At 39.8% G+C, this 27,152-nt stretch overlaps 2 protein-coding genes across 7 annotated transcripts in view; one reads left to right on the top strand and one right to left on the bottom strand.

Moving 5' to 3' along the window:
• MIER1 (MIER1 transcriptional regulator) overlaps nucleotides 1-16,700 on the bottom strand; it is a 57,040-nt gene extending 40,340 nt beyond the window's left edge. The window contains exons 1-5 of one of the 6 annotated variants that reach the window (XM_058538254.1): nucleotides 16,625-16,700; nucleotides 15,532-15,632; nucleotides 12,731-12,804; nucleotides 2,060-2,084; nucleotides 1,891-1,927 (exon numbers count right to left, since the gene is read on the bottom strand). In XM_058538254.1, the coding sequence (XP_058394237.1) occupies nucleotides 1,891-1,927; nucleotides 2,060-2,084; nucleotides 12,731-12,804; nucleotides 15,532-15,632; nucleotides 16,625-16,685 (298 nt within the window). In that variant the 5' untranslated portion in view covers nucleotides 16,686-16,700. Of the gene's footprint in view, nucleotides 1-1,890; nucleotides 1,928-2,059; nucleotides 2,085-10,194; nucleotides 10,691-11,326; nucleotides 11,454-12,730; nucleotides 12,808-15,397; nucleotides 15,440-15,531; nucleotides 15,633-16,624 lie in introns of those variants that run through there. The other 5 variants (XM_058538249.1, XM_058538250.1, XM_058538251.1 and 2 more) reach the window with 5 other exon arrangements.
• Nucleotides 16,701-16,982: 282 nt separating this feature from the next.
• Nucleotides 16,983-27,152, top strand: part of DNAI4 (dynein axonemal intermediate chain 4) — a 102,701-nt gene continuing 92,531 nt past the window's right edge. The window contains exons 1-2 of the mRNA XM_058538247.1: nucleotides 16,983-17,031; nucleotides 26,081-26,261. Coding sequence (XP_058394230.1) covers nucleotides 16,985-17,031; nucleotides 26,081-26,261 — 228 coding nt within the window. The 5' untranslated portion in view covers nucleotides 16,983-16,984. The remainder of the gene's footprint in view (nucleotides 17,032-26,080; nucleotides 26,262-27,152) is intronic.

Here is a 27,152-nt window from a genome sequence, read left to right as displayed (position 1 = left end):
CCCTAAAATCCCCACCTCTAATGGCTACTGGTCTTACAAGTAAAGCCTTGTACTATGCCTCCACATTGGTTTACACTGGTGGAGTCTAGAGACAAACCACTTAGCCTGTGTCATCTGACTACTATTACTAGAATCAATTCCAAAGTGCAGCTTTGTTACAAAGGACACAGCCTCTTACCAGTGGACCAAAATTTTTTTTACATGAGGCTTCTCTTTCTATTTTTTTCCACCAATTTTTGTAACTGTCTACAATTAGTATTACTTATAAGAACAATAAACATTCCCTTGAACAGAAGCCTGATATTAACAAATGCTGTCTACCTCAAAAGATCTTCATTAGCCTAAAAACAAACAAAAAAGCCATTCAATCTATTTGTATAAGCATTCAGCAAGTAGTAAAGCCCATCGAAGACATTTATATTCTTCAAACTCCTCTCTTCTTCCAGTTCAGCCTAGGCTGATTCAAATGCAATGGATACAAAGAAAGCCATTTATTAATGTCATTTTTGGAGTAATTATTTTTATGTACCTATGTATTACCTGATGAATGTCTCAAAAATTCATAGAAAAATATCTAAAACTCAGTCTATTTGCAACATCACAACATTAACAAAAACAACTAGAACCTATTTTTTTAATGAAATGATTTCTGTGTTTGAAAGAAAAAAAAAAAAATACTAGGAACAATTCCATGTCCTAAAAAGAATATGGTAAGCTAATATTTCTGTGAGTTCAGATTACTTCCAACCTCAACCATCCAGAACATATTTATAAACTAGGAAGTAAAAAAAAAAAAAAATCCTTGAGTTTCAGAAATATCACAAAGCCTAATGTACTTTATTGCCAAGCATACTAGAAAGAGTCAAACATTTCCAGCTGAAATAAATACGAGAAAATCAACTGTCAATTGAGCACACTAGTCATTCAGAAGGGATCTGGAGGTATTCTGGTCCAACTCCTACTTGATACACTGTACTACAGAGCACCACAACTGGTGTTCATGAAAAGGACCCTGAACCATTAAAAAGAGGCTTATATTAAGCATTTTTTTACAAACAAACTTCCTAAAATTTAAGATACAGAAAAGTGATTGCTTCAACAATCTGGAAAATTCAGTAATACGTCATACCTAAATATTCAATATATGTGAGATGTTTTCAAATCAAACATTACTATGCCTCAGAGGGCTCTCTTTCTACTCTTCTCTTGCTATCTCGGGCTGTTCCTTAATCAGCGCACTCCAGTGCAGAAGGAAGTTCCTAGACACTGAGGCAGAAAGACTAGTACCAGACTCTTTTCTGACTGTTCTTCAGCTCCACAACTGCTGCCACAAGGGAACGCTGGACCCTGTGGTGCCAGAACCTCTGACTGATCATGAGAAGCCTAAATCCAGATTTTTTATAAAATATTCTAATGTTTTTAAGGTTACTACACTGGCCAAACAAAAAACATTTGTGGCCCAGATTTGGTCCAAAGATCACATGTTTGCAACCTCTAAGTTAGGAAGAAATGAATCTGTACCATATTTGAAGGAGAATACAAAAGTCCAAAGCTATTCAGTCAGAGGATAAAACCTGATCCTATTCAAATCTAAAAATAACTTCTGTAATTTATAACATTAAATATTCATTTGCTGAATGTTTTGATTATTTTTCCCTCTCTCACTAAATGCATTAACAATTTTTTTCCTCAAATAAAATACTCTGAATTTCCTGTACAAGCAAATATTTCTAAGTAGTTAGTGACTCCTTTTTAAAAAATACACTTCATATATACTTCAAATCAAGCAGCAATGAAAAACTGTAAGAAATACACGTGGCAATTCATTAAAAAAAAAGAGAGAGAGAGAACCCACAAATAGTTGTGAGGTTGAATTCACAGCAGCCTCACCTGTACCTTCATGGACAGTCCAATATTTCATCCATTTCTTTTTCCCCAGAGAAAAGGAGCATTCAGAGGAAAAGCAAGTCAGATGATAGTCTAACTCCTCTACCTTTATGCAACTAACAGGACAAATGTTAGTCAAACAGAGACTATAAAAATGATAGAAAATACTTACCTGGACTTGAAGACTCAACAGATGGCTGAGGGGGGGAAAAAAGAAGAAAAATTAGCATCTTTGTGTAATAAATCTTTATAAACATTACAGGAATTATTCAGTGACTAATATGACACCAAAAACTACACTAAGTTTTAATGTCTGAATTGTCTGAGACAAACTAAAACTTCCTATATACTCCTGACATTATATTTATTTAAACAGAAAAAAATTCAAAACACTCTGAATCTAGAAACAAAGACAATATGAAATTGATTCAGATTTTAAAGGCAAATATGAGTCTTATAACATGTTTAAGAGAGACCATTTTAGATCTTGGAATTTTCTGAAATATTCTCTCCTATCAATACAAGAAAAACTATGCAGAAGGTTTGCTATCAAGCTGGTTTCTGGCTTAAAATGTGTCTGAGAAGGGAGGCAGAAACAATTTAAGACATTATTTTAAATAAAAATTACATTGTAAGAAAGCAGAAAGAAAAATTAAAATATTACTTAAGGACCAAACAGAACATCAGGTTAACTTTATGACAAACAACATATTTTTAAATTATCACAGAATTAGCAACCTTTCAAGCTAAAATCTAGAGGTTAAGTTATCTGTTGGAAGATCACAAAGATTCCCACTTATAATACTCCTTCTAATGTACCATTCTACCTCTCATAAATTTAACCACATGCATCTGGAAGATTTAAAGATAAAATTGTTAGTAATTTATTTGAGTAATATCACCACTTGACCATTTGTGGCTGTGTTTTATCTTAATTTAGTTTACTCAGAAATAAAGACAAGTCATCTACAAACAAACTCCTAAGACAATTCAATAACAAAAACGCAAAAGATGCTTCAAATGACAAACGTTATAACTAAAATCTTGCCTGTTCATTCAGAGTTATGTATTTCATGCCTCTCAGAAGTCAGAGAGGCTGGAAGGCCAAAAGCACTAACAAAAAGAAATAGGGATATTCTAGTATTTTTCTTCCTTCTTCTAAGTAATGGGGGAGAGAGGCAAGAAAAACAAAATAGAAATGAGGAAAGTGCCCAATTTTTTAAAAGCTAGACATCTAAGATGAATTCTTATAAGGTATTAAAACTCCATTTTGAAAACTGTCCACACAATGCTATTGTAGTAAGTATGACATTTTAGATTCCACATGGTGACTTAGGTTCTTTTGAGGCACACTTGTGCAAAGGTCCTATTTTTTTTTCCTTTTAATAAGAGGATGTTTCTTCCCTATAGCAGTGTCTTTTTCTAACAAAAGACTGACAGTACTCAGTATTATATATTTTCAAGTGTCACACCATCTTTATTTAAAAATCACTCTGCCACAACAGAGTCAAAACAGGACTACTTTTTAATTCGGTTCCTCTAATGGGAAGCTGGAGAGCAGGGCGAGAGAGAGAGTAATGTAACCATAAAAAGAGTTTCCAGCTTGCTTAACGTCTTTTGAGCAGAGCTACACATTTCCAGCTCACAATGGATTTAACTATCACACAAATTATTACACAGCAAATCAATATTTTAAAACATTAATCTAGGGCCGGCCCCGTGGCTTAGCGGTTAAGTGCGCTCGCTCCGCTGCTGGCGGCCTGGGTTCGGATCCCGGGCGCGCACTGACGCACCGCTTCTCCGGCCACGCTGAGGCCGCGTCCCACATACAGCAACTAGAAGGATGTGCAGCTATGACATACAACAATCTACTGGGGCTTTGGGAGGAAAAAATAAATAAATAAAATCTTTAAAAAAAAACAAAACATTAATCTACTTTTATTTCACACAATTATACCTTATTTCCCAAGTTTAAGCATAACTTCTGTCCAAGGCTACAGCAACATTAATGACTTTCTTCATCTGGGTCCCAGGTTCACTAACCAGAGTAGCCTTATGAAGTGTTTTTCCCTTTTAGTAAACTTTTGAAACAGGTTTGCACGGCATAAACAAGAAAACCCAGCATTTCTTTCAAATTAGGAGCTTAAAAAGAAATGGTTCTTTGAGCATTCAGTCCTTTTTGAACACTCCAATAATTATTCCATCTAATAGTCTTCTGATTAAAAAAGCTTTCTGATTAAAAATAAGTTATTCTACTGAAGAATAAAAGCTCATTTTCACTGATGTTAGACATGGGCAATAATAGAGATACTGAACTGTGAATGGCGTCTGTATACTTTAGTTTGTAAAAGGCCTCAAACATCACTAAATGCCAATAAATACCATACTGATTGTTGTTTTACTGGTAAATAGTTACCACTTTAAAGTTCTGAAAAAGGCCCCAAATATTTTCCATTCATTAAGATACCTAATGTTTAGAAGACTGATAGCACTTGTAGGTATAGCTGGCATAAAGCAGAACATCCAGTGCTCAAAGATAGCATTAATGATCATGTTACGTCAGACATACTATAATGTTTCAAGAACCATGACTTGACTGATGGTCCATCTAGATTAGGATGGAGGAGGAGAAGTAGGGATGGTCTGCCTAAGGAGACACATTTTAGCATTCTATGTCCAAAATAAAATTTCACTCTATTGGTTTGGGGAGGGTGGGAATGAGATCAGTTTCTTGAAAGTTAATTACATCCAATTAAATCAAAGATGAGCTTCTGGAAAACTGGAGTTTGAAAATAGTTTATACCATAAACATTACTTTTGCTTGGCAAAATTATCTTTCAAAATAAAACATGAATTTAGTATCATAATACAGGAGATTTCAACGTGGAATGAGGGCATTTTTTATTTAGGTATTTGAGAGAATAGCAGAACCAGCTTACATTTATATAGTACCTCATATTCTCAAATGCAAAAGTTACTTGATCATAACCATAAACCTGGCAATAAAACCTGCCCCGCCTACACCTCATTGTATAGATTAGCAAACCCAGGAGATCAAGCCACCTGATCCAAGGTTCCATGGTGGGTGGTGAAGGCGAACTGAAGTCTAGGACCTGATTCCTTCTGTACCTCCCAGGGAAACAACAACGTAAAAAAATGTTTCCCTTTACCTCTCTCCTCCTACCCCTTTACTTTTTATTTTTTAAATGGTTTTCATCTGTTCAAAGCCTGTTTAAAACGTGACTGCAAGCTGTCATCTGTCATGTCAGACTATTATCTACGTCTCGTTAGGAACTGGTATCTCTAACAACACCCTCCACGAAAACCTGCAATATCTACCATTAACGACTACAGTAAATTGGAAAGCGGGAAGGTGGGAAAAAACAAAACTAAAGGTAAACAGGTACCCATTTGTAATAATATCTATTTTTAGAAAAAGCTCAAACTATAAAATGCAAGCAGTAGGGGCCAGCCCAGTGGCACAGGGGTTAAATTTGTGCATTCCGCTTCAGTGGCTCAGGGTTCTTGGGTTCGGATCCTGGGCACGGACCTACTCACTGCTCATCAAGCCATGCTGATGCAGCGTCCCATACAGAAGAGCTACAACTCTACAACTATGATACACAACTATGTACCAGGGCTTTGGGGAGAAAGAGGGGAAAAAAAAAAAACAGGAAGATTGGCAAGAGATGTTAGTGCAGTGCCGATCTTCCTCAAAAAAATAAAAATAAAAAATAAAATAAAATGCAAGCAGTAAAGAAGACTTCACACTGGCGATTATGATGTATTTAAAATGCACTCACACATTATTGGTAGAAATACGAGTTGGTTTAAGCATTCTAGAAGTCACTCTGCCAATATGTACTTACCCTACTGATATGCCTAAAGAAGCACACCAAGATATGTGTATACCATTCATTACTACAAAGTTGTTCACAGCAAAGAGGTGGGAAAAAATTTAAAGTCCATCATTTAACTAGTTAGAAATGAAATACAGTAGTTCTTCCAAGCAATGGAACACTATTAATTAATCCATCAAAAAGAATGAGACAGATGTGTTTGTGTTGAGAAAAAAATGCCAAAAAATTTTATCTATATATATATATATATATATATATATATATGGAGTAAAAACAAAAGTGTACAGGAAGGAATAAATTGGGCGGGAATATAAATGAAAATTTTTTTCCCAAAAGGATACACAAGAATCTATTAACAATAGTTACTTTTAGGGAATGGGTTGGGGAGAGAAGGCTTTTTTTATTTTATACCTTTCCGTACTGTTGCAGTTTTCTAACCACTTGTAAATATTACTCTTTGGTTTTCAAAAAGAAAGTGGAGATTATCTTGTGGAATCATGAGCCATTTTCATCTGCTTCCTTTACTTTTAGATTTTTAAGAAAACCTAGTACTTGCCTTTTTTTTTTTTAAACAAGTCTATAATTTTGGAAAGTAACCTAGTTCTCTTTTAGGCACACAAATAATTGTTTTATCTGAGATGGAAAACGTAACACCAGACAGACACACACACACAGAGTATGAGTAGACTAAATCAAATTTAAAAATGAACTGTATTAACTTTTATAGCAACTTCTATACCTCCAACCATGTATATAATTTAATTGATCAAGGTGCTAATAGTTGTAACAAATATTCAAGGTGGTAGATTTTTTTCAAATGTTTCTCTTTTGTATTTTCCTAGAACATGGTGAGAAATATCTCATACATCAGAAAACTATAAATTGGGAGAAAGTAAAAGATCAACTAACTAGAATATTACCATAGTAAATAAATAGATAAATAAGTAAAAACACAAAGCAATCATCAGACTCGTTTTTCAATGAGCATAACTGTTAGAACCAATTTTTCCCCTCAAACTAATTGCACCACCTTTTCTTTAAGTATTATCATCACCTAATTAGTAATGCAGACACTAAATCAGAGATTCTCACAGTGATGGGAGGTGGGGATAGAAGCCAGGAAGGAGTCATGGGCCCTACTGCAGGGTGAAGGCAGGGGGACTGTGTCAAGGGCTCACCATCTCTCTTTTCCACACGAAATTAAATCACTTAACTTTGCTGTTACCCTGAGGAATTACGGGGCATATAAAAGGTGATGCAAGTCTTGGAGTTAAAATTAGCAACTGTACTACAGTAGTAATAATTTAGAGAATGAGTAGCTATTACCAAGCACTGGGCACTCAGAAGCCCAGGTTCCAGCCTTAATCGTGCCACACACTAACTGCACAACACAGGACAAACTGCATAAACTCTCTGCTCAGTTTCATTTTCTCCAAGATAAAAAGATTCAGATTTCTTCAAGTTTAGTTCAATTTCCTTTGAGGTCTAAGTTCTTTAACTATGAATTGCTCAAAACACATAACACTACTAAGCTAAATGAATGGGATATGTTTAACAGACTCCTCTGAATTTATTTTTTTAAATCCAGGACTACCGACAAAGGATGATCTCAATTTGCAAAAAGCTTTTTGGGGGCACTACTTTATGCGTTTCATATCTACATAAGCATAATTATATCAACCATTTTTCTAAGCCACAGAATAAGTCAAATAGAATGGGTCCCAAGCAACTACTGGTACTTAACAGTTTAATCACTGCGATGAATTTTGAAACTATTTGCAAATCTTTTGAAATATACACAGACTCAATCTGAATTTCAAGCAAGAAATTTCTATATGGCTGATTACTTTTCATAAAGACATCCTGAACTTTCAATGGCAGTGTTTTATTTTGGAATTATTTGGGAAACTGGTTACGTAGTCTCACTTAGAAGAATTCTCTAAAAGTAATTCACTTCTATATTTCCCCCACCAACCTTTCTGACCTTTTCAAGCACTTTGACTATTACTCCTTCTGAATTAAGCTTTTTAGGACTCTCATGAACTGGTTTTCTTGATTACTCTGGATAAATCCTTAATAGCCCTGAACTATAAATACTAAAAAAAAAAAAAAAAAAAAAAATTTCCTTACCAGTATAGGGAATTATTTTTAATGCCTAAATTCATTGCAGTGAAACAAGTTTTGTTTAGAGTAGAAATTAATACTATCAAGAATAGCAGTCAAGATGATCCTATTTTCTTAAAAAACAAATTCCAAATACACTCAAAAAATGCTAAGCAAGGAGTCTGTTTTTAAGATAAATGAATGGATAGATGTGATAGTGAATAAACTAGGTATCATTTTTGGAAATATTAAAATATTTAAAACTAACACAGAAAACCAAGTCCACTAAATTTTCTTCTCTTTATATGACAGCAATATGGCCTAGGTGAAAAGAAAGGTCTTGCATTATGCTGTGGCTTTTTTTTTCCTTAAGAAGAAAGTCCCTTATGAGTTTTCAAACTCTGAAATAAAAGACAAATTGTTCGTTCCCAAAGTCCCTACAACACATTCCTTATAAAACCCAAAGGACCAACTATTTCTTCCTCTCTCACTGCATTCGTAAAACTGTGACTACCCTGTAATTTCCTTCCTTTAAGTGTGACTAGGAGAGCCTCCTTTTAGAAAGGTGATAAATAATTTTAAGGGATAACAAGCAATGAGAAATATTACCCAAAAGTATGAAGAAAAGGAGCCTATGTCATTTCTTCTAAGCATATTAAATATGTTTTTAATGTTACTGTGACTTGAAGAACCATTAAATACATACTTCCTATAATGGACTAAGATGATCAGATCAAGTATGAAAACTCAGAATACTCTACTCACATCTAAAGCAATTTGTATTCAAGAATTAAATAGTTTTCTGGAAAAACAAGGTCAGGGTCATTCTCCTATGTAGAAAACAAACACAACAAAAAAACCCCAGAAGCACAATACCTACGTTTTTCTCTGGAGACATGCTCTTCAATAACCTGTTTTCCCCTCAGGTTTATAAAATGAATGCATATTGTTGCTTTGCACTTACTCTTATTCCACCAGTTAACTTCAATCCTCTGGTTCACTTAACCAGATGTGCAGTGGCACAGCATCTGAATTATTTTACCACATGCTTTATCCCGGCACCATAAAGAATGAATCTCCGGAGAGCTTACCCAAAAGCAAGTAAAAGCACTCTACAAACCAAGCATTTCTCCTTCATCTATTTTTTTTAAATGATTAGTCTCTAAAATAATCCTAATTACTAAAATATTGAGATCAGAAAATTACTTTTCACCTCTTCACCTGTTTTAGATTTTTTTGTAGGACACAGATGAAGGTTCCTCCACTCTTCCTCCAAATTCACTATATATAAAACCATCTACAAATAATTGAATATAAAAAATGAATTTTTTCAAAGATACCAGGTCACTAAACAAATGCACTGGGAACAAAATTCAGGTTTTTCTTCTTGAAATTGAACCATCCATGTGTTCCTACAGAACATGAGAGCTCCATACTGCAAGTGATGCAACTTTTAAGAAAACTAAAACATACACTTGAAAATATCAGGAAAATGATTACTGACTCAAAGTATCACTTTTCCTCTCTTACATTAATGCAACCATCTTTAATTTCTAAAACAAGAAATGAAATGTTAAACTTCATTTACATATTAAGTTTTCAGTGTGCTGGGCAGTTAAAATTTCTGGGTGAGATTTTTAAAAAAAATTTCACTGTATTTTAAGACTAACTTCAATAATATCTGGCCTTAAAACATGACTACAGAACTTAAAGCCCAAACCATTGTGAGCTGCACCACGAGGGAAGAAACCACACAACTATTACAGCACACTGCTGCTTATCTAGTGGGCTTTCACGGAGAGGATCCACCGCAGACTGTTTGACAAAATACATGTAAATCCAGCTACATACAATCCTTTCCCCCTCTTACATATGAAGGAAAGAAGCACTGAAGAACCTCACCAGGACTAAAATTCTTTCAGCCCAGTGGACTACATCCAGTCACATTTAAGTGAAATACAAAGTACTATGTCTTCTCCAACTCATATGCCTTGAAATACAATTATTTAACCACAAAGAGCAAAAGAAATGGAAATAAATCTAAGATCTAAATTTAGTTTTAAATCAGAAATAGTAAATGTTTTAAAAACAATATTGGCAGCAAACAGTCCTGCTACAGTAAAACTTCTTTAGTTCTTTTCTAGGACATAAATAAAAAGCCAGTTTCCGGAAGGAAAGCAGAAGGAGCACCCAAAGAGCTACTCCAGAAAAGTTAACCTTTAGGTCCCTCCACTCAACAGGTACACGAATAGGCCTCCAAATTAATATTTTTCTATAATCTAACCATGTTTCTGTATTCCAAGGTTTAAAAATGAGACATCATGGTATTGACGAAAGTACTCACCATTGACTTCACTTAGCAAATAATGAAGACGAAAATTGGGGGCTGGATGGTAAATAAAATTACCTACTTCCTGAATCTGTTTTGGGGTGCCTCTGAGACCAGGAAAATGGTAATTCACACAAGAGAAATGCCGGATCAATCATTTAGAGTGGCTCTACTCAAAAGAGACACAGAACTCCAAACATATCACCTCTTGAACTCCAGGAGGTAAAGAATAATGAAACTCTTCCGAGGATAAGGGGAAAAAAAAGTTAAAAACAATCTTCCAATGTTTAAAGGTGTAAATCACAAGCAAAAATTTGAATCTCCAGTGGCATATCGAAGCAAAAATTTAAATCTCTACCGGCATATACTAAGTTCGAATTAGTAACACTAGTTGTCTGACCACTGACTCGAGGCCCAAAAATGTAAACCACCACCAGAAAAACGGGGCTTTGGGAACTCTTTTACTAGAAAAAGAGCAAAAACAAAAAAAAACTGTTGCCCAACAAGGGCAAAAAAATTAGAGAAGAAAGAAGACCAGAAAGTGAAGGGGGGGAGGGGGCAGAAAGCAACTCTTGTGAAATGTAGAGAGAAAAAGAGGTTCCACGGGGGAGGGGGAGAGGGAGAGGACCGTCTGGGGAAATGGGGAGACCCCCCAACCTGGACTGCGAAAGGCCAGGTCGGCTTCTCCGCGCTGCTCTCGCCCCCACCAGGAAAACTGGCGAGTTAGCCCAAGGCCGCCGGCCGCCCCCCGGCACGGCCCGGACGTCCGCGCGGGCTGGGGACGCGGAAGGGCGCAGCAGCATCTCGGCGGAGGGAAGAAACTTCGCACGAGAGGAAGCAGCGGCTCCGCTGCCGGCCCGCACCGGCCGGCGAAGTTGCGCCACGGGCGCCCCTGCCCGGCGGCGGCCGCCGCACCCCTGCGCGGCGCCCGACCCTCCAACTGCCCCCGAAGTCCAACTGCGCCTCCGCTCCGACCCCGGGCCATCCCAACTAAGTTCCGGGGACGCTCCCGCCCGAACGCGGCCTGTTCCGGACAACAGGTGGGCAGCGGCCCGCCTGGGCCGCCTCCCCTGGCCAGGCCCACTCCGCGCCCCCAGGCGGCCCGGGCGCCGGCCCCGGCACGGGGCGGGGGAGCACGCTCCCTTACCTCCGCCATGTTTGCCGTACTGACGGGTCACATCTCCGCGCCGGCCGCAGCTGGGTCACGGCCAGAACCCGGATGTGAGACTCGGCAGCGGGACTCCCGCCGCCGCCTCCGCCGCTCCCGCCGCCGCTGCCTCGGCGGGCACGCGCAGGAGCCGCCCGAGCGCGCCCACCACACCCGCTCCGCCCCCTCGCGGCGCCGGGCACAGCCGGACGGGAGGCAGGCGGCGGCGCGCGCGCGCGGGAACGGGCGCGGCCCCGCGGCAGCCCTGCCCGGGCCGCGCGGTGGGGCGGGGCCGCGGGGAGCCGGGCATCCCCGCCCGCGCGTCCCGAACCCCGCGGGGCCGCGCTCGGCCGGCCGGCGGGGGCTCGGGGGCCAGAGGTCAGGGCGCGCGCCGGAGGAGCCGCGTCCCGCGCTCCACTCGCGGGAAGGAGACACGTTCTGTTTTACATGTAGGCCTTCTTGGAAGTGCAGTCGCTGGAAAACGGATGTTGCTGTGATGCAACAACGGCAACTAGTGCGCTCTGAAAGCGGTTACCCGTTGTCAAATATTCTCTCTCCGTTGATTCCCGACAGGAAATGTAAAATCCTACATCCCCAAATCTCAGGAGGTCAGAGCAGAGATTAAGGAAACGGACTGTGTTAGGTACTGCCATCCTCATAGCGCATCTGCCCTTCCTCACACACCTTCTGAGATGCCAGCAGCAACATAATTGTGCAACGGTTGAATTTTGCACAACTAGCGGAAATTTTAAATTGTGAAATACTGAAAAGCTGCTCTTTGATAGATATAATCAATCTCCGACTTGACCTCATGGAAGGAGAGAACCTGCTTGTTTGCAATGCCTGCAATTTTAAAGTTTATTTTAATGTATTGGCCTAGAAATGCCAATTGGCCTTGATGCCAATTCTGATGATTGCCAGAGCCAATGAGAGCAAAATAACACTTCCATTACTAAGGCAGATAATGGCTAATGCAAAGGTGATATTAAAACGTGCACTAACATATTTTACTAAACCAGGAGTTCTCTTATTTCAAAAGGACCGTTTTCCCCCAAATGTTCAAGGGTTCCTTCCTCTTAATGCAATTTTAAAAATGACTACCAAAATCAAACAGTTAAATATGAAAATTATTCATTCCCTCAAAATAATGTGAAGCCAGCACTACAGTATGTTGCGTAAATGTGCACATATACAATTTTTAATACTTAACTTACAATGCAATATGGGGAAGGCTGTTTTCTTAAGTTATTTGTATTTCCTTAAACTTCTAGACTCTATTAAGCAGTTTCCTATTTCCACAGATTCAACATTAACTTGGAATTCTTATGTCCGGTAATAACTTGCGCATGAATAATTTGTGCATTTACAGGTTTATGAAGTAGCTGCTAAGTGAAAGGACATTACCTGGTAATTTGACAGGAAAAGAGTCCACAGACAGTCTGTAAACCAATTAAACATAAACATCTGATGCACATTTTCTACTGAAAGAAAAGCAAGAGAAAGAAGAGAAAGGAAAACTTTAAGCTTCCCAAATCTACAAACAACTTTTACCATTAACTGTACTGTACAGTATTTTTGTCTTATTTTTTAGACTGCTTATATAAAAGTGTTTTTCAGGATTCCTTGCGGGAATAAATATTTTAGCATAGGTATATAGTTTCTAAGAGTTACCCTGTTGAATTACTTTAGTCCTTTGGACTCAATATAAAAATGACTTTTTAACAAGTCAGTTCGTATTCAAATTGTTTTCACTTTGAGATGCTTGATGGAAACAGCTGAAGGCAAAGAACAATGGATGTGCATAGACCTGAGGTGGGTAAAGATAAAAAGAATAAGGGGCTTAGAGGTAGAAACTCAGGCTTTATAATACCATGGCGATGAAGGAGGATTTTCCATTTAAATATGAAAGCTAATATATGAAATTTAGGTGGTTACCAAAAAGAAAATTAAAAAGTGTTGTCAAAATGCAAGGTACAGGAATAACTAGCCTGCTTAAGCCCATTTAATCTTTGATTCTTCAGTTAAACCATCAACAAAAATCCCAATTGTGATAAAAAGCTGGGGATCACAGTCCTTTTTAAGCTACTAAATGAATTCTGAAATTGTTAGGAAAATTGAGGTCTGAGACATATTTGAATGGGTATCCATCTTACTGATAAATGATTTTTAAGGTTAATATTAAGTATCAATTTTACTTGGTGGCATCATCATTTAGGGGGAAAAATTCCCTCCATTTTCTCCTTCCCTTTTTTATAAATGTGGGTTCAGTGGGTTTTTTTTAGGTTCAGATATTCTAAAGGTGAAGAGAAACAGCTCCAATATTCTAAGTCATCAGTAACACATTACTACTAAATTCAGTATAGTTCTACTCTCATTTTATTCTAGTGATATATTTATCCTCAAAAATTTTAGGAGCCACCTTAAGGAAAGTGAAGTCTTTCTCAAAACTCTTGCTTACCTCTTCAGTATCAAATATGTAAAAATTAACTATTCATTAGCCATAGAATCTTAGTGTTGGACGGGACCTTGGAGGTCTTTAGTCAATTTCTGCCATGTCTAGGCAGGAATCCCTCACGGTGTTTACCCACTATCAGGCTTGTCCACCTATGCTCAAACATCTCCAGTGACTCACTGTCTCATGAACAGGCTGCTCTTTTCAAAATAAGCTCTAATGTTGGGAACATTTTTCTTTTTATTAAACCAGAATCTACTTTCTTGTTACTTCTATTCATTTCCCTGAGTTCTTCAGCACTTTGGATTAATTCAACAGATGTCTTCTTTGTATTCAAATGCAAACAGTCAATATTTATACTTGGGTTGACAAAAAATAAATCTTGAAAGCCTATTTGTACTAGAAGAGCTGAAAACAGGACATGACAGAGTTAAAGGCATGAGGAAATTCACCATCACCTATGAGCTGTTTAAAATTATCACAGTTTATAGTACTTATTAATGTGATACCCAAAATGGTAGTTCTGTTAGAACTATGTAGCAAAATGTTTAAAGTTAAACTTAAAAAGTGTGGTTAATTCCAATTTTATGTGAAGCTTATGGCTAATGTCCCAAAACAAAAATAATCACTATACAAAGCCTGAATAAATGCCTCTTTAGCTCCCACTGCCCACCTAAAAGATTCCTTATTTTCAGGCAAACTCACATTAACTTTTACCACATTAAGCTACTCAAAACTGCTGTTATATTGGCAAATTATTTTTAAGCGATTTACTGAATGCTCCATTAAAAAGTTATTAAACAATTTTATAGAGGCTATAATACATACACACACCCCCTCCCCCCTCAGAATTATTATTTTGCTATTAACAAAAACATTTTAAGGTCACAATTTTACTTCAATCAGTACCTTAAACTAACTAATAAATAAACTTCTTTGGAAATTTATATACCTAAGAAATATAACTGTTTATTCAGTACCAACCTGATTCAAATGCAAGTAATATATACCTATACTATATAAACATATCTGTTATGCAACTCAAAAAGATACCTCTCAAAATGTACCAAGAAAATACTTATAACAATTTTGACCCTGGGGCTGTCTGAATGAAATAGATTAATACAGCACATTCAAAACCCTAAAACCAAATTCTATATCTAACAATTTTCAGAGTCCATGAATCCTTTTTGACATTATTTTGTAAACTATTTCCTAAAATTTTTATTTAAAAGTGACAGCCTACACATGATGTGCAGGTAAAAATTTGTGGATAACTACTAATTCGGTTGAAAATACCTCAATACCAAAAAAACTTCACCTATTTTTAAAAACGACATTTTAGATAAATTGAGAGTTTACCTTTAGTAGGCAGAAAGCAGGTTACAGAGCAGTAATGTGTTACATTTGGAAGCTCCACATCTACGCGACAATCAGCATCATCATTTTTGTGTTAGTTTGATTTTTATTAACGCCACCCTAAAACACTTATATAGCCTTTTGGTATCTCTTTTAATAATTTTTACATAAAGCGTTTCATCCAGTGGCCCCATTTTATCAGATTATCACAAACTGATATTCTTATGGTTCTTATATTGTTGACGTTATTTTTATCTCACCCAAACTCTGGCAATTATTGGCCCATCAGCAGTTCTCAAACACTGGAACATATAAGAAGAGTAATATCATATTTATATTACTTGAGGGAGTTTGGCTTTTCCCTCCCTTCATCTCCAAGTGTGCCCCTGCCTACCAGCATCACATCCGTCTTGTCTGCATTGAACCTCAACCAGTTGGTTCTTAACCACGTCCGAAACTCAGCCAGGCACTGGGAGAATCGAGCCACCACACCATCTGGATCAAAGGAAAGAGAGCCTCGGTAGTAAGGAGCCCAGAGACGATGATACCACAGCTCACCATGCACCCTGTCGCTGATTTTTAAAAACATGGCCGGGAATTAGGACAAGGATCCCATGACAATTTTAGAAAAACATTAATGAGCCTTGAGCAATGCAATTTGTAACCGATGGTAAAGGAATAAAAGCGACCCAATAGACAGGTCGCCTCATCGAAGAAAGAAGGTTCAGTCAACCCAGGGTCGTCTCGGCTAAGAGGCCCCCGCGGACGGGCCAGTCTTGTACCTGCATAAGCTTTTCTGCAAGATCAGGAGTGCACCTTTAGGGATAACTGGGGCTCGCAGGAGCAGTGACTCGCCCAAGGTCACGCAGCAAGCAAGGACCAGAGATGGGCTCCAGGCCAGAGATCTTTCCACTAAAAGCTGGAAGAACAAGGCCACTCAAAGGCGGGGGAGGCATCTGTCCCCAGGGATCCTCCCACGGGCTGGGAGGACCTCGCTCCCTCACAATAACGCCCTCTTCCAGTCTCCCTTCCCTCCCTCGCTCCCTCCGAAAAGGGCCGGCTCGCCCAGGACCCTGCTCACCACGGGCTGGGACAGAACCCGAAAAACGGGGGAAAGAGGCGGAGCCACAGGGGGCCGGCCAGCTTAGCCCCGCCGCCCGGGTCCGGGCCGGCAGGAGACAGGGCGGAGGCCGACAGGGCGAGGCGAGCAGACTCCGCAGCGGACGCCCAGCGCGCCGCCGCCGCAGAGCCGGGACCGGGAGGGCGGCGGAGGGAGCTGCGCATGCGCCGCGGACAGCCCGCGCCGCCGAGGGCGGGCGAGCGAGCAGGGCGCGTTCTCTCAGCCCCTCCCCGGAAATCGAGGGTCTTCCGGGCGGTGCTCCGCGGTGGGGGAGGGGAGGGGAAAAAGGGGACCGAGGACAGCGCGGGAGCCCCTGGGCCCGGGCAGGACCGGGAGAGGAGACACGGTGTGTGGAGGCTGCACTTACAGCCGCTGCCGCCGCCGCCGCCTCCGCTGCTGCCGCCGCCGCCTGAGGAAGCCCCATCCATCCGCCTGCAGCCGGGAGACTCGGAGCCTGGGAGGGGCCTGGGCCCGCCGCCGCCGCCTCCTCGCGCCGCTGTCCGCAGCTTCCTCCCGCTCCGCCAACCCTCGGCCCGCCCCGCCGCCTCCGCCCTCCTCCCGGCCGCCCGCCTCAGCCAACCGCGCGGCCGCTTGTTGAGCCGCTCCGCCGTCGCCATGGCGCCCGGCGAGCATCCCGCGCCGCCAACGCCGGGGCGCGGGGTGCGGGGTGCGGGCTGCGGAGGCAGCCGGCGACGGGGCGGCGGGCCCACCCCCGCCCGGCGCCGCCATGCCCGTCTCCCCGGCCGGCAGCCGCAATCGGCCGAACCTCGGGCAGTAAGTGCAGCGCTCACGCCTCAGTCCGTCCCGCGGCCCCGGGGAGCCTCTTAGGGCCTCTCCTCCTGCGTCTGGGTCCAGTCCGCAGCCCTCGAAACTCCCAGGCGGCAGTGCCGCCTCCCGCGGCGCACACGGCCTTTTTCAGCCCCGGCTGCTGTGCCCGCGCTCTGAGGAAAGACCTAGTGCCTGTAGAACCTCCCTTCCTCCTAGCTCTCCTCTTCCTTTCGGGCTGCAGTCTCAGCCTGTTCCTCCGCGCTGTGCCCAGATGCTCAGTCTTCTCGGCTCACAACGGCACTGTGCTTTGCAGTCGAGGTGTTTTCTGCCCCCTCCTCGCACCCTCCTGCCTCAAACTCACTCCTGCCTACCACGTCCCCCTGTCCTGCAGCAGCTGAGCGAGGGGCTGGGCAAGAGCGCACAGCTCCGCGGACTTGTCTCGCTTACGGCTTCAAACGGTCCCGGAGTGCTGCCAGCAGCTCCTCTAGTTCCGAGTCATTCACGCCCGCACTTCCAGACCACTTTTGTTCTCTTCTCAGACCGTCAACATCCTTCCAATCTTCTCCAGCTCAGCTAACCTTTCTGTAGCAGAACTGTTGAAAGTTGGTGAGAGAGAACCTTCCATTCTCTCTCGGATATGGTACTCAGATTTTTGTCTATCCTTGCACTCCGCCAAAGTAGCCTTTGTGAGGGTCAGCGGTAGCCGTCCAGCCAAATGCAATGGCCGTTTCTCAGTTTTGTTCGTAAGTCGCCCATCAGCAGCTCTGATCTATTTTATCACTTCTTGAGTTTTGAATCTCTTCATTTGGTTTCTGGCACACCACTCCTCCCCAGTTCTCCCCTTGGTTTGTGGCTACTCTTGCAAAATAGTGCTTTGCTGGTACCTCCCCATCTCTCACATATCTAAATATTGGAGTGTTGCTGGGTCAGTCTTTAAATCTCTTCTCTTCACTATGTAAAGTGAAGTATACAGTAAAAACCACCTGTATACTGATGATTCACCAGTTTATGTCTCTAGCCAACACCTCTCCCAAGAAAACATGCTTAAAAAAACCAAACATCTGCACTTAGAAGTCAATAGGCATCTCAAAATTCATATCCAACACTGGACTTCTACGCTGCAGTCTTTCCCATTTCAGTAAAGGGCAATATCCACCCTTCCACTTACTCAGTAAAAAATCTTGGCGTTACTCTTGACTTCTCTAATACCCGGCTCCATCAGCGGATTCTACCTGCAAAATATATCCAGACTACCACTCAAATGTAAGTCGCTGTCACAATGCAGTAACCGCCGAGATGGTCTTGCCAACACCTTCAACATAGTAATCACTGTGGCTCTTCTCAAAACCCTCCTCCAATTTTTCCCATTTCACTCAGTAAAAGCTCACATTCTCACAGGGCCCCGCAGGACCTCACCTTGGACATTTCCCCTTGGCTAATTACACTCTGTGTTGTTCCACAACAATGTCAGGCACATTATTTTCCCACTTCAAGACCTGTGCATTTGCTGTTCTTTGGAATATTATACCCTCAGATAATCTCATGACGCACTCATTTCAGATGTCACCTTATCAAAAAGTCCTCTAACCACCGTATGTAAAATAATAAGACTTACTCCTCCCAGCGCTTCCAATTCCTCGGCCTTGCTTTATTTTTCTCCATAAAATTTATCCCTATTTGATATATTATATACCTTTTGTTAATCTGTCTTCACCCAACTTATGGTACTCCATGAGGGCAGAGATTTTTGTTTTGTTCACTGCTATTGCCTAGAATGAAGAAGGCACTCAATAAGTATTTGCTGACCGAACGAATGAGTGAATGAGTATGTACATCGGTAATATTGGTTGCTGCTCATCTTGTCTGATTTTTGTTTTTACTTGTAGGTATGGAAATCTCAGAGTAAAATTAAGTTGAATTCATGTAAATTTAAAAAATCATCCAATTCTCAAGTTTAGGATTGGCTTGTTTGAATAGTTTCAAAAGGCTCTGGGCATAGGGACTGTCCGTAGTTGTCTGGTTCCTATCCCTGGGGCGATTAGGGCAAGCAGATGGTGGCCCAGAGAGTGAGATCTCTATGAGAGCCAATAAAGGAGGTGGTTGGGGGTATGGGCTCTGGATGGGTTGGTTTGCATATGAAAAGTGTGCCTGTGGACAAGTACCTTACTATGTATAGGATTGATTAGCCCTGGGAGGGGCAATCCCTCTAGGATCAGCAACTCTCTAGATATCAAAGCATCAAAATATAGAAAATAAAAAGCCATGCTTAATACCTGCTCTATCTTGCATTTGTTTTATTTCTATATTTGCCACCCCAGGTTAAGCCTTGATTACTTCTCTCCTGGACTATTTTCATAACATCTTAATTAATGGTCTTCTTGTTTCTAGTGTGTTCTATGTTCAACTAAATTTTTCTGAAGCATAGTTTTGATCACTTTACTCTTCTGCTCAAAAACCTTGCTTGTGTAATAAATTCCAAAGACTTAGCCTGGCTATTTTATTTTTTCAAAGCTGAGCTTTGTTTTCCTTCCTGTATCTAAGTGAATCATTTAGGATTCCCTGTGTATCCCACATGCTTTTCTACCTTCGTTGTTCATAGTGGTCTTTGCTCAGGGTGCGTTTTCTGTTCTACCCCAATACCGCTGTCCCCCCCTTACCTCCACCTGCACCAGACACAAACACATACATACATACACACCCCATACACTTGTTTTGTGTTCAGCTTACATTCAAGGCCTAACTCACATGTCACCTTCATCATTTCTCTGCTCACTCCTTTCCCCCAAAGTAACCTTTACCACAATCCATTTCGTCTTAACGTGTACCTGTTTTGAGGCAAATACAATTTTGTACTTGCATTATAGTCATATGCATGTTAATCTCTTTTGTTAGATTGTAAGCTCCTTAGGGCCCATATCTGATTCATGTTGTATCCCTGCCAGCAGGTAGCACAGAGCCTTATGTATATAAGTGTTTTGCAGATAACTGTTGAATGAATGAAAGAAATTGATTTGGTTTAGATTGGAATTACCTTCATCCCATTTAATTACCTTCATCCCATCCCGTTTCTAATACAGAAACTTTTTCTTAAGCCATTCCTACTTTTTATCTTATGGTTGTTTCATAGTGAGATTTATGTATATGTAGCATGCTTTTAATATCATTTGCTTCTTTTTTCGTAGAAGTGATCATCAGGTGTTCATTTCATAGATAGCCATTGAATACCTTATATTTTCCAGTTGCTGCCCTAGATACTGACGATACAGGGGAGAACAGGACAAATTAGGTCCTTGCTTCAGGAAACTCAAGAATATACAGCTGCATGACCTCTTGTATCATAACTCTGTTTTTCAGGCAAAACTTTCAAAGTGGTTATCTCCTCCTGAAAGTCATCCTATTTATTGCCTGCTAATTTGTCTCTGTTGAAAACATCTGTTTTCTAACGTAGCTAGATATGTACCATAAATTTCTAACGTAATTGTCTACAGGTACTAATATCAATTTCTTTAAAAAGTAGTCTGTACTTTTTGTCTCTAATTTCCCACTCTATCAGGCAGAGTGCTAAGAGCTGGGACTATAATGGTGGACATGATAAACATAGTTCCTTCCTATAAAACTTATAATCTGAAGGTTTTTGAGAGTTCACTGATAATGTTCTCTCATAAGATCCCAGTAACGACCTAATTGATAAATGTAACATCATTCACTAATTCATTTCTATGTGGGTTCCTACAGGGAATAAAACTGGTTTATGAATAAGTAAATGTGATAGGATTTCATTGTGCATGTGTTCACTTTGAGATGTCTCGTAGACACGTAGCTGGAGCTAATGAGTAGCCTGGTAAAAATTTGAGCATGAAGATTGAGAGAATGTTTTGATTTGGATATAATGATTTGGGAATTATTCATTCATTCAGTATTTATCAAGCAGCTACTGTGTGTTGGGTACACAGGCATTAGGGGTATAGCAGGGAACAAATAGCCCCAAATCCCTACCGTCATGGAACTTAGATTCTAAGTGGGGGGCAGGGTGAGAACAGCTACTTCATGTGATAAATAAGTAAAAAGATACATTATGTTGGATAGTAAAAAGTACCAAGCAGAAAAATAAAGCCAAGGGATATGAAGTACCTGAGACGTATTTGACGTTTTAGATAGGGGAGCCAGTGAAGGCTACACTAAGAAGGTGGTTTTAAGTAAAGACCGGAAGGAACTAAGGATGCTGAGCACATTTCAGACAAAGGGAACAGCTAGGGCAAAGGCTCTGATATGGAAATATGCCTGGCATGTGTAAGGAATACCATAGGAGGCCAGTGTGACTGGGGCAGAGTCAATGAGGGAGAGAGTAGTGATCATGAATTCAGAGTGCTACTGGATGTTTGCACAACTTTTTAGGTCTTAGTGAGGACTTAGGCTTCTGGAGGGTGTCAAATAGAACAGTGTTGTGCTTTAACTTGCGTTTGAAAAGATCACTCTGGTGGCGGTATGGGGAACAGACTTCAGGGGATTGAAGTGAAGAAAGAAGATGAGTTAGGAGGCTACTGCAATAATCCAAGAGAGAGAAGATAGTGTTTGGACCAGGATGGTGGCAACAAGAGTGGTTCTGAAGGTTGGATTCTGGATATATTTTGAAGTTTTTTCACCCGAGCAACTCAGAAGAATAGCTCAAAGAATAACGAAAGAATTTGTTACCTTGAACAAAAACGGGGGAAGACTGCAAGAGGAGTATGTTTGCTGGATGGGGTGAGGGCGAGATTGTCAGGAGCTCAGTTTTGGACATGCTAATTTTGAGCTAGAGATGTCAAGTAGTCAAGTGGATATATGGATCTAGGATTCAGAGGAGAGGTCCAGTTGGAGATATATGTTTGGGAGTCATTATCATATGGATGGCATTTAAATCATGGCATGGGATGAGTTCACCTAGGCTATGAATGTAGACAGAAATGAGAAGATGTCCAAGGATGAACACTGCAGAAAAAGTAGAAGGAAAACCAGATAAGGGAAGTACCCTGCAATCCAAGTTTAAAAAAAAGAAAGAGAAAAGAATGAATAGCTGGGTAAATTCTGCTGATAAGTAAGATGAGAACTTTGAAATGACCATTAGAACTAATATTGTGGAGGTGACTGAAGCTTGGTAAGAATCCTTTTGTGGAATGATAAGGGCAAAAACCTGATCAGATCAGGTTTAAGAGAGTATATACAAAGGGAGATTAGAAACAGTAAGTATAGACAATTTTTTCCAAGGAGTTGCTATAATTAAAGGAAAGATGAATGGATGATAGCCGGAGTGGTAGATGGAGTCAAGAGAAATGTTTTTGTTTTTTTAAGATAGGAGAAATAACAGCATGTTTACATGCTAAAATAAATAATCCAGTAGAGAAAGAAAAGCCTATGATGCATGACAGTGAGAATTAATAGAGCAATGTCCTTGAATAGGCAAAAAGGAATGGAATCTTGTGCATGTGTAGAGGGATTGATCTAAGCTAGAATCATAGATAATCATTCCAGAGTAACAAGAGAGAAGTAGAGAATGTAGGCACAGATACAGGCAGGTGCATAGATGTGACAGTGGGAGTATTTGGAAGTTACCCAATTGCTTCAGTTTTCTCATTTAATCAGTTGAAAGTAAAGATGGGAGAGGAGATGTTGATAGTCAAGGACAAGTATGAAATAGTGGCCTTAGAAGGTATGGTAAAAAAATGAACCAGGAAAATAGAGTGTAATTGCTGACACATGAAGGACCCACTTGAAGTTAACGATCAATAATGTAAAATGAGACAGGGCATCATGGTTGGATGTTTTTCCCTCCAGATTCGTTTAGCTGCATAGGTTGAGTTAAAATACAGTGTATTAATAGAAAATAGGATGTATAGTAAGGCCAACAGATCAGGAGACAATCACCATTGAAAAAAGGGTTTATTACTCATAATTCCCGAGAGGAGGGAGCACACAATGCCACAGGGGGCCACATGGAGAAGCACTGGGTTTGGCCACCAGGAGGCGGGGGGGACTGTGGGCAGGAGGAATCTTTATTGTGGTTTGGTGGGAAGGAACAGGTGAGGCAGGGCAAGCAGGTTTAGGATTGGCTAGTTTGAACAATTTCAGTGGGTTCTCGGGCATAGGGGCCACTCCTGGTTATCTGCTACCTGGCTGTAGGGTGATTCGGGAAGGTGAATAGTGGCCCAGAGTGTGAGAGCCCAATAAGGGAGGTGGTTGGGGGTGTGGACTCTGGATCACTTGGTGTATATTGGAAAATCATGCCTCCCCCCATGGGAGGAGGGGACACAAGGGAAGCAGGAAGCCAAGGCATGGTGACTCGGGCATATCAGGTTGTCCAGAATAAGGCATGTCTGGCCTATGCATGTAGGGCAGACGTTTAAGCATCAAGTTTACAGAGGCTAGAAACATGGGTAATACACATGTTCAGGCTTAAAGTAAGAAGATAATTGGAATTAATCAAGGGTTTAGTTTTGCCAGCAAGTACAGTGAATTTAAAGATGGAAAAGGGAGGTGAGAGTATAAATGAGGAGTGATTATAATGTTTAACTATGGATTACGTTCAGTAACCTTAAGCTCAAGAGAGGAGATTGCATAAGAGGGGTGGGTAAGGAAGTAAAATGTAGAATCAAGAGCTCGAAGGTCTTAATAGAGTTGAAGGATGGTTGAAGTTGGGGTTTAAGAGGGTGTATAAGCTGGAAAAATAGGAAGTGATGGTTGACCTTGCTAAGGATAAGGTCAAATGTGTGACCATGGGAATAAGTAGCTGATGTAGCAAGGAGGACCAGATCATTTATGTGAGAAAACTTCAAGGAGCTGAGAGGCCATAGTGTTAGAAGGATTACCTTCATGGTCATTGAAATACTCAGGAATTATGCCAGGAGTAGTATTGCAGAGAGAATCAGTAATTCAGGGTATAAAATCTTCAGGGGGTGGAAGAAAGGAGGTAGTGGTGATGATCATGGACTGCGATAAGAAAGTGGAATATAAGTAGTCATTGAAACCGTGGGTTTTGTTAAATTTACTCAGGAATAGTGTATATAGTGAGAAAACAGATAATTGAGGTTTGAGCCTAAGTGTAATCTTCAAATAAAAGAAAAAGAGAATGGGAGGACTGGATTTTTGTAAGGATAGTAGGACAAAATGTCAAGGAGAAAGAAGATAAGAGTTGAAGGTGATGGTAAAAGAGTGATTCAACTGATGAATTGTGGATTCTGGGTTAAACAGAGAAAGAAGAGAAACCTAAAAGGTCCTGAATAATTGGTAGAAAATGGAAAGATCTGTGATTAGCGGTCCCAAGGAGGTTGAAGAATAGGAGACGGTGGTGTCCCAGAAGCCAATTTGAGAAGTCAATTTTAAGAAGGGGGAATGGTCAGCTGTCAGATGCTACAAAGATAAGTACTGAAAAGAGTCCCTTGGATCTGACAATTTGGAGGACTAGGTGATTTTAATGAAAGTGGTCTCTATGCGGTAGGAGAGGAGTGGATGGAACTAGATTGTACTGAATTATGGAACAAATAAGAAGAGTAAGGAAGTAGACAGTATTATTGACTCATATTGTGAAAGGAAGGAGAGATATAGTAATAGATAGAGGAAGATGTAGCTAAAGGAAGGATTTCCAAGTTGAGGGGATGAGTGGAGTATAATTATATGCTCAAGAGAAAAAGATAGAAATGAGATGTAGGAGACAGGGAATTATTGATGGAGAAGAGTCCCTGAGAAAGTAGTAAGAGACAGGTTTCAGACTGTCTTCCTGTCTACCCTTAGAGGTAGAAAGATTAGCCTTAGAGAAGAATGGCAGCTCTTTTGCTGAAAAAGGAAGAAAGAAATAAGGATGGATTTAGATGAGTTTTTAGGATATGGAAGAAGAATATAATGAAGGTGGAGAAATAATTTAAGGAGTTTCTACCTGATTCATCCTTTTTATTTTCTTAGTGATGTTGGAGGTAAAGTCCTTTAAAGACTAAAGGAGGAAGGATAGGGTAGCATTCTTAAAAAGAATTTAAATTTGAAATAATGCATGAATGGAACTCACTCATTTATTTTAGAAATACTTATTTAATGCCCACAATATACTGGGCACTGTCCTGAGTGCTAGGGATAGAGCCATGAACAAGGCAAAATTCTGGCCCTAAAGATGCTTACATTCTAGTAGAGGAGTGGACAACGACAAAATGTCAAGTAGTAGTAAATGCTGTGAAGAAAAATAAAATGTGAAAAGTGGATTGATTTTTGTCATTTAAAAATATTTTATTCCTGTCTGATCTTTTATGATTTGAAAAGTAAAAGTATTGTTAAAAATATTTTCTTTGGAAACATATTTCTTTTGTATAATCTAAGGGAAGATCATCTTCGTGTTATAGAAGTCCACAGTACAATCAAACTACTAAAATGAGTAAATGTTAAGGAAAGTTTTTGTTTTAAGGAATTTACAGAGTAGATCCAAAAGTGAAATTATATTTTTTCTGCTTGATACAAACATTTTGATTATAACTTCTCTTCTTATTAAAAATTATTATGTAATTGTTCAGTCAAGAGCATGGTATTCTTTCCTAGGTTTTATAAGTCAAGCTTCAATCTGCCTGTGTAACTGCACCCTACACTTGTTTGTGCTTGCTGTGTGCCAGGCACTTCCTAACCGTAACATATAAATTAATTCACCAAATCCTTATAATAACCTATGGGCAGGTACTATTATTATCCTCATCTTACACATAAGGAAACTGAGACCCAGAGAAATCAGTGTGGACTTTGGATCTGACTGCCAGGGTTCAAATTTCAACACTAGTGGGAAGGTTTCCCTCTCAGCCTCTTGATTTTATGTAAAATAATATTCATAGCAACCTCTTAGAATTGTGTTGAGGAAAAAGTGACGTAATGCATGGAAATATTCTAGAACTATGCTTACATAATAATCGCTCTAAAGTAGTGATTATTATTTCTTGTTTATATGTTTAGATTGTTTCCATGTTTCTGAATGAAAGTCTGCTTTTTTATTATTGGTTAATTTTTCTTCAGTCGTGGATCCTCTGTATTATGTTTTCTTTTCCTGATATAGGAATGCTGGCTCACAGCCAAGGAAGTCCATTAGCTTCACTGGTCCAGTAAAAGGAGCCCAAACAAAAGGATATTTTGGTGCAAACCAAACCAGAATGGCTATGTCAAAAACCATGATTGTTCTACCTGACATAAAAACAGTAGAAAAAGCGAGTGTTTCTACCACAAGGACAGTCACACAGGTAATATTCTTTAAAATTCTGAGTTTATTTGAAAATGACACCATGCAGAACTTGATGGAAATATTAAAGGCAGAAAATATGCTGCTTTGAAATAATCATTCACTTCTAATATTGATATATTGATTTTCTTAGAGTCTTTACCACATAACATATAACATATAACAGCATAATACTAGCAATTGGCTCCTATAATTCACTATTGGTAATAAGAATATTTGAGTGGAATGAGGAAAGTCTACTCAGGACCTTAAGAACTAGTTGGTTATGATATTAATTATAGCTAATCCAGGTATAGTAGATAGTATAGCTGTCATCCACTCTTCTTTGCAATGTACTGTAGAAAATATCATACAATGAATTGTCATAAAATTGGTTATCTCATTAGACAACATAATTAAGGACTGACTTTTTAAAATTTTTAATCAAAAAATAACATATATACAGAAAAGTATATAATATATCAATCTGAATGGGCTAGGCAATGATTTTTTAGATATGACACCAAAAACACAGTCCATTAAAGATAAAATTGGTAAACTGGACTTCATCAAAATTAAAACTTCTGGTCTTTGAAAGACACTGTTAACAGAATGGAAAGAAAAACCATACAAGGGGAAAAATCAATCACAAAGCATATATCTGATAAAGTACTTTTATCCAAAATATATAAACAACCCTCAAAACAATATTAAGACAAGCTAATTTTAAAAATGAGTGAAACTTTTGAACAAACACTTCACCAAAGTACATATGCAGATAGCAAATGAGGACCAAAAGATGATCAGCATTAGTCATGAGGGAAATGCAAATTAAAACCATGAGATACTGCTGCACACCTATTAGAATCACTAAAATTAAAAGACTGACCATACCAAATGTTGACAAGTATGT

Source organism: Diceros bicornis, chromosome 4 (assembly GCF_020826845.1).
Source record: "Diceros bicornis minor isolate mBicDic1 chromosome 4, mDicBic1.mat.cur, whole genome shotgun sequence".
NCBI classification, from domain to species: domain Eukaryota; kingdom Metazoa; phylum Chordata; class Mammalia; order Perissodactyla; family Rhinocerotidae; genus Diceros; species Diceros bicornis.
The sequence above is the reverse complement of the archived record's forward strand: the minus strand, read 5'-3'. Positions and strand labels throughout refer to the sequence as shown.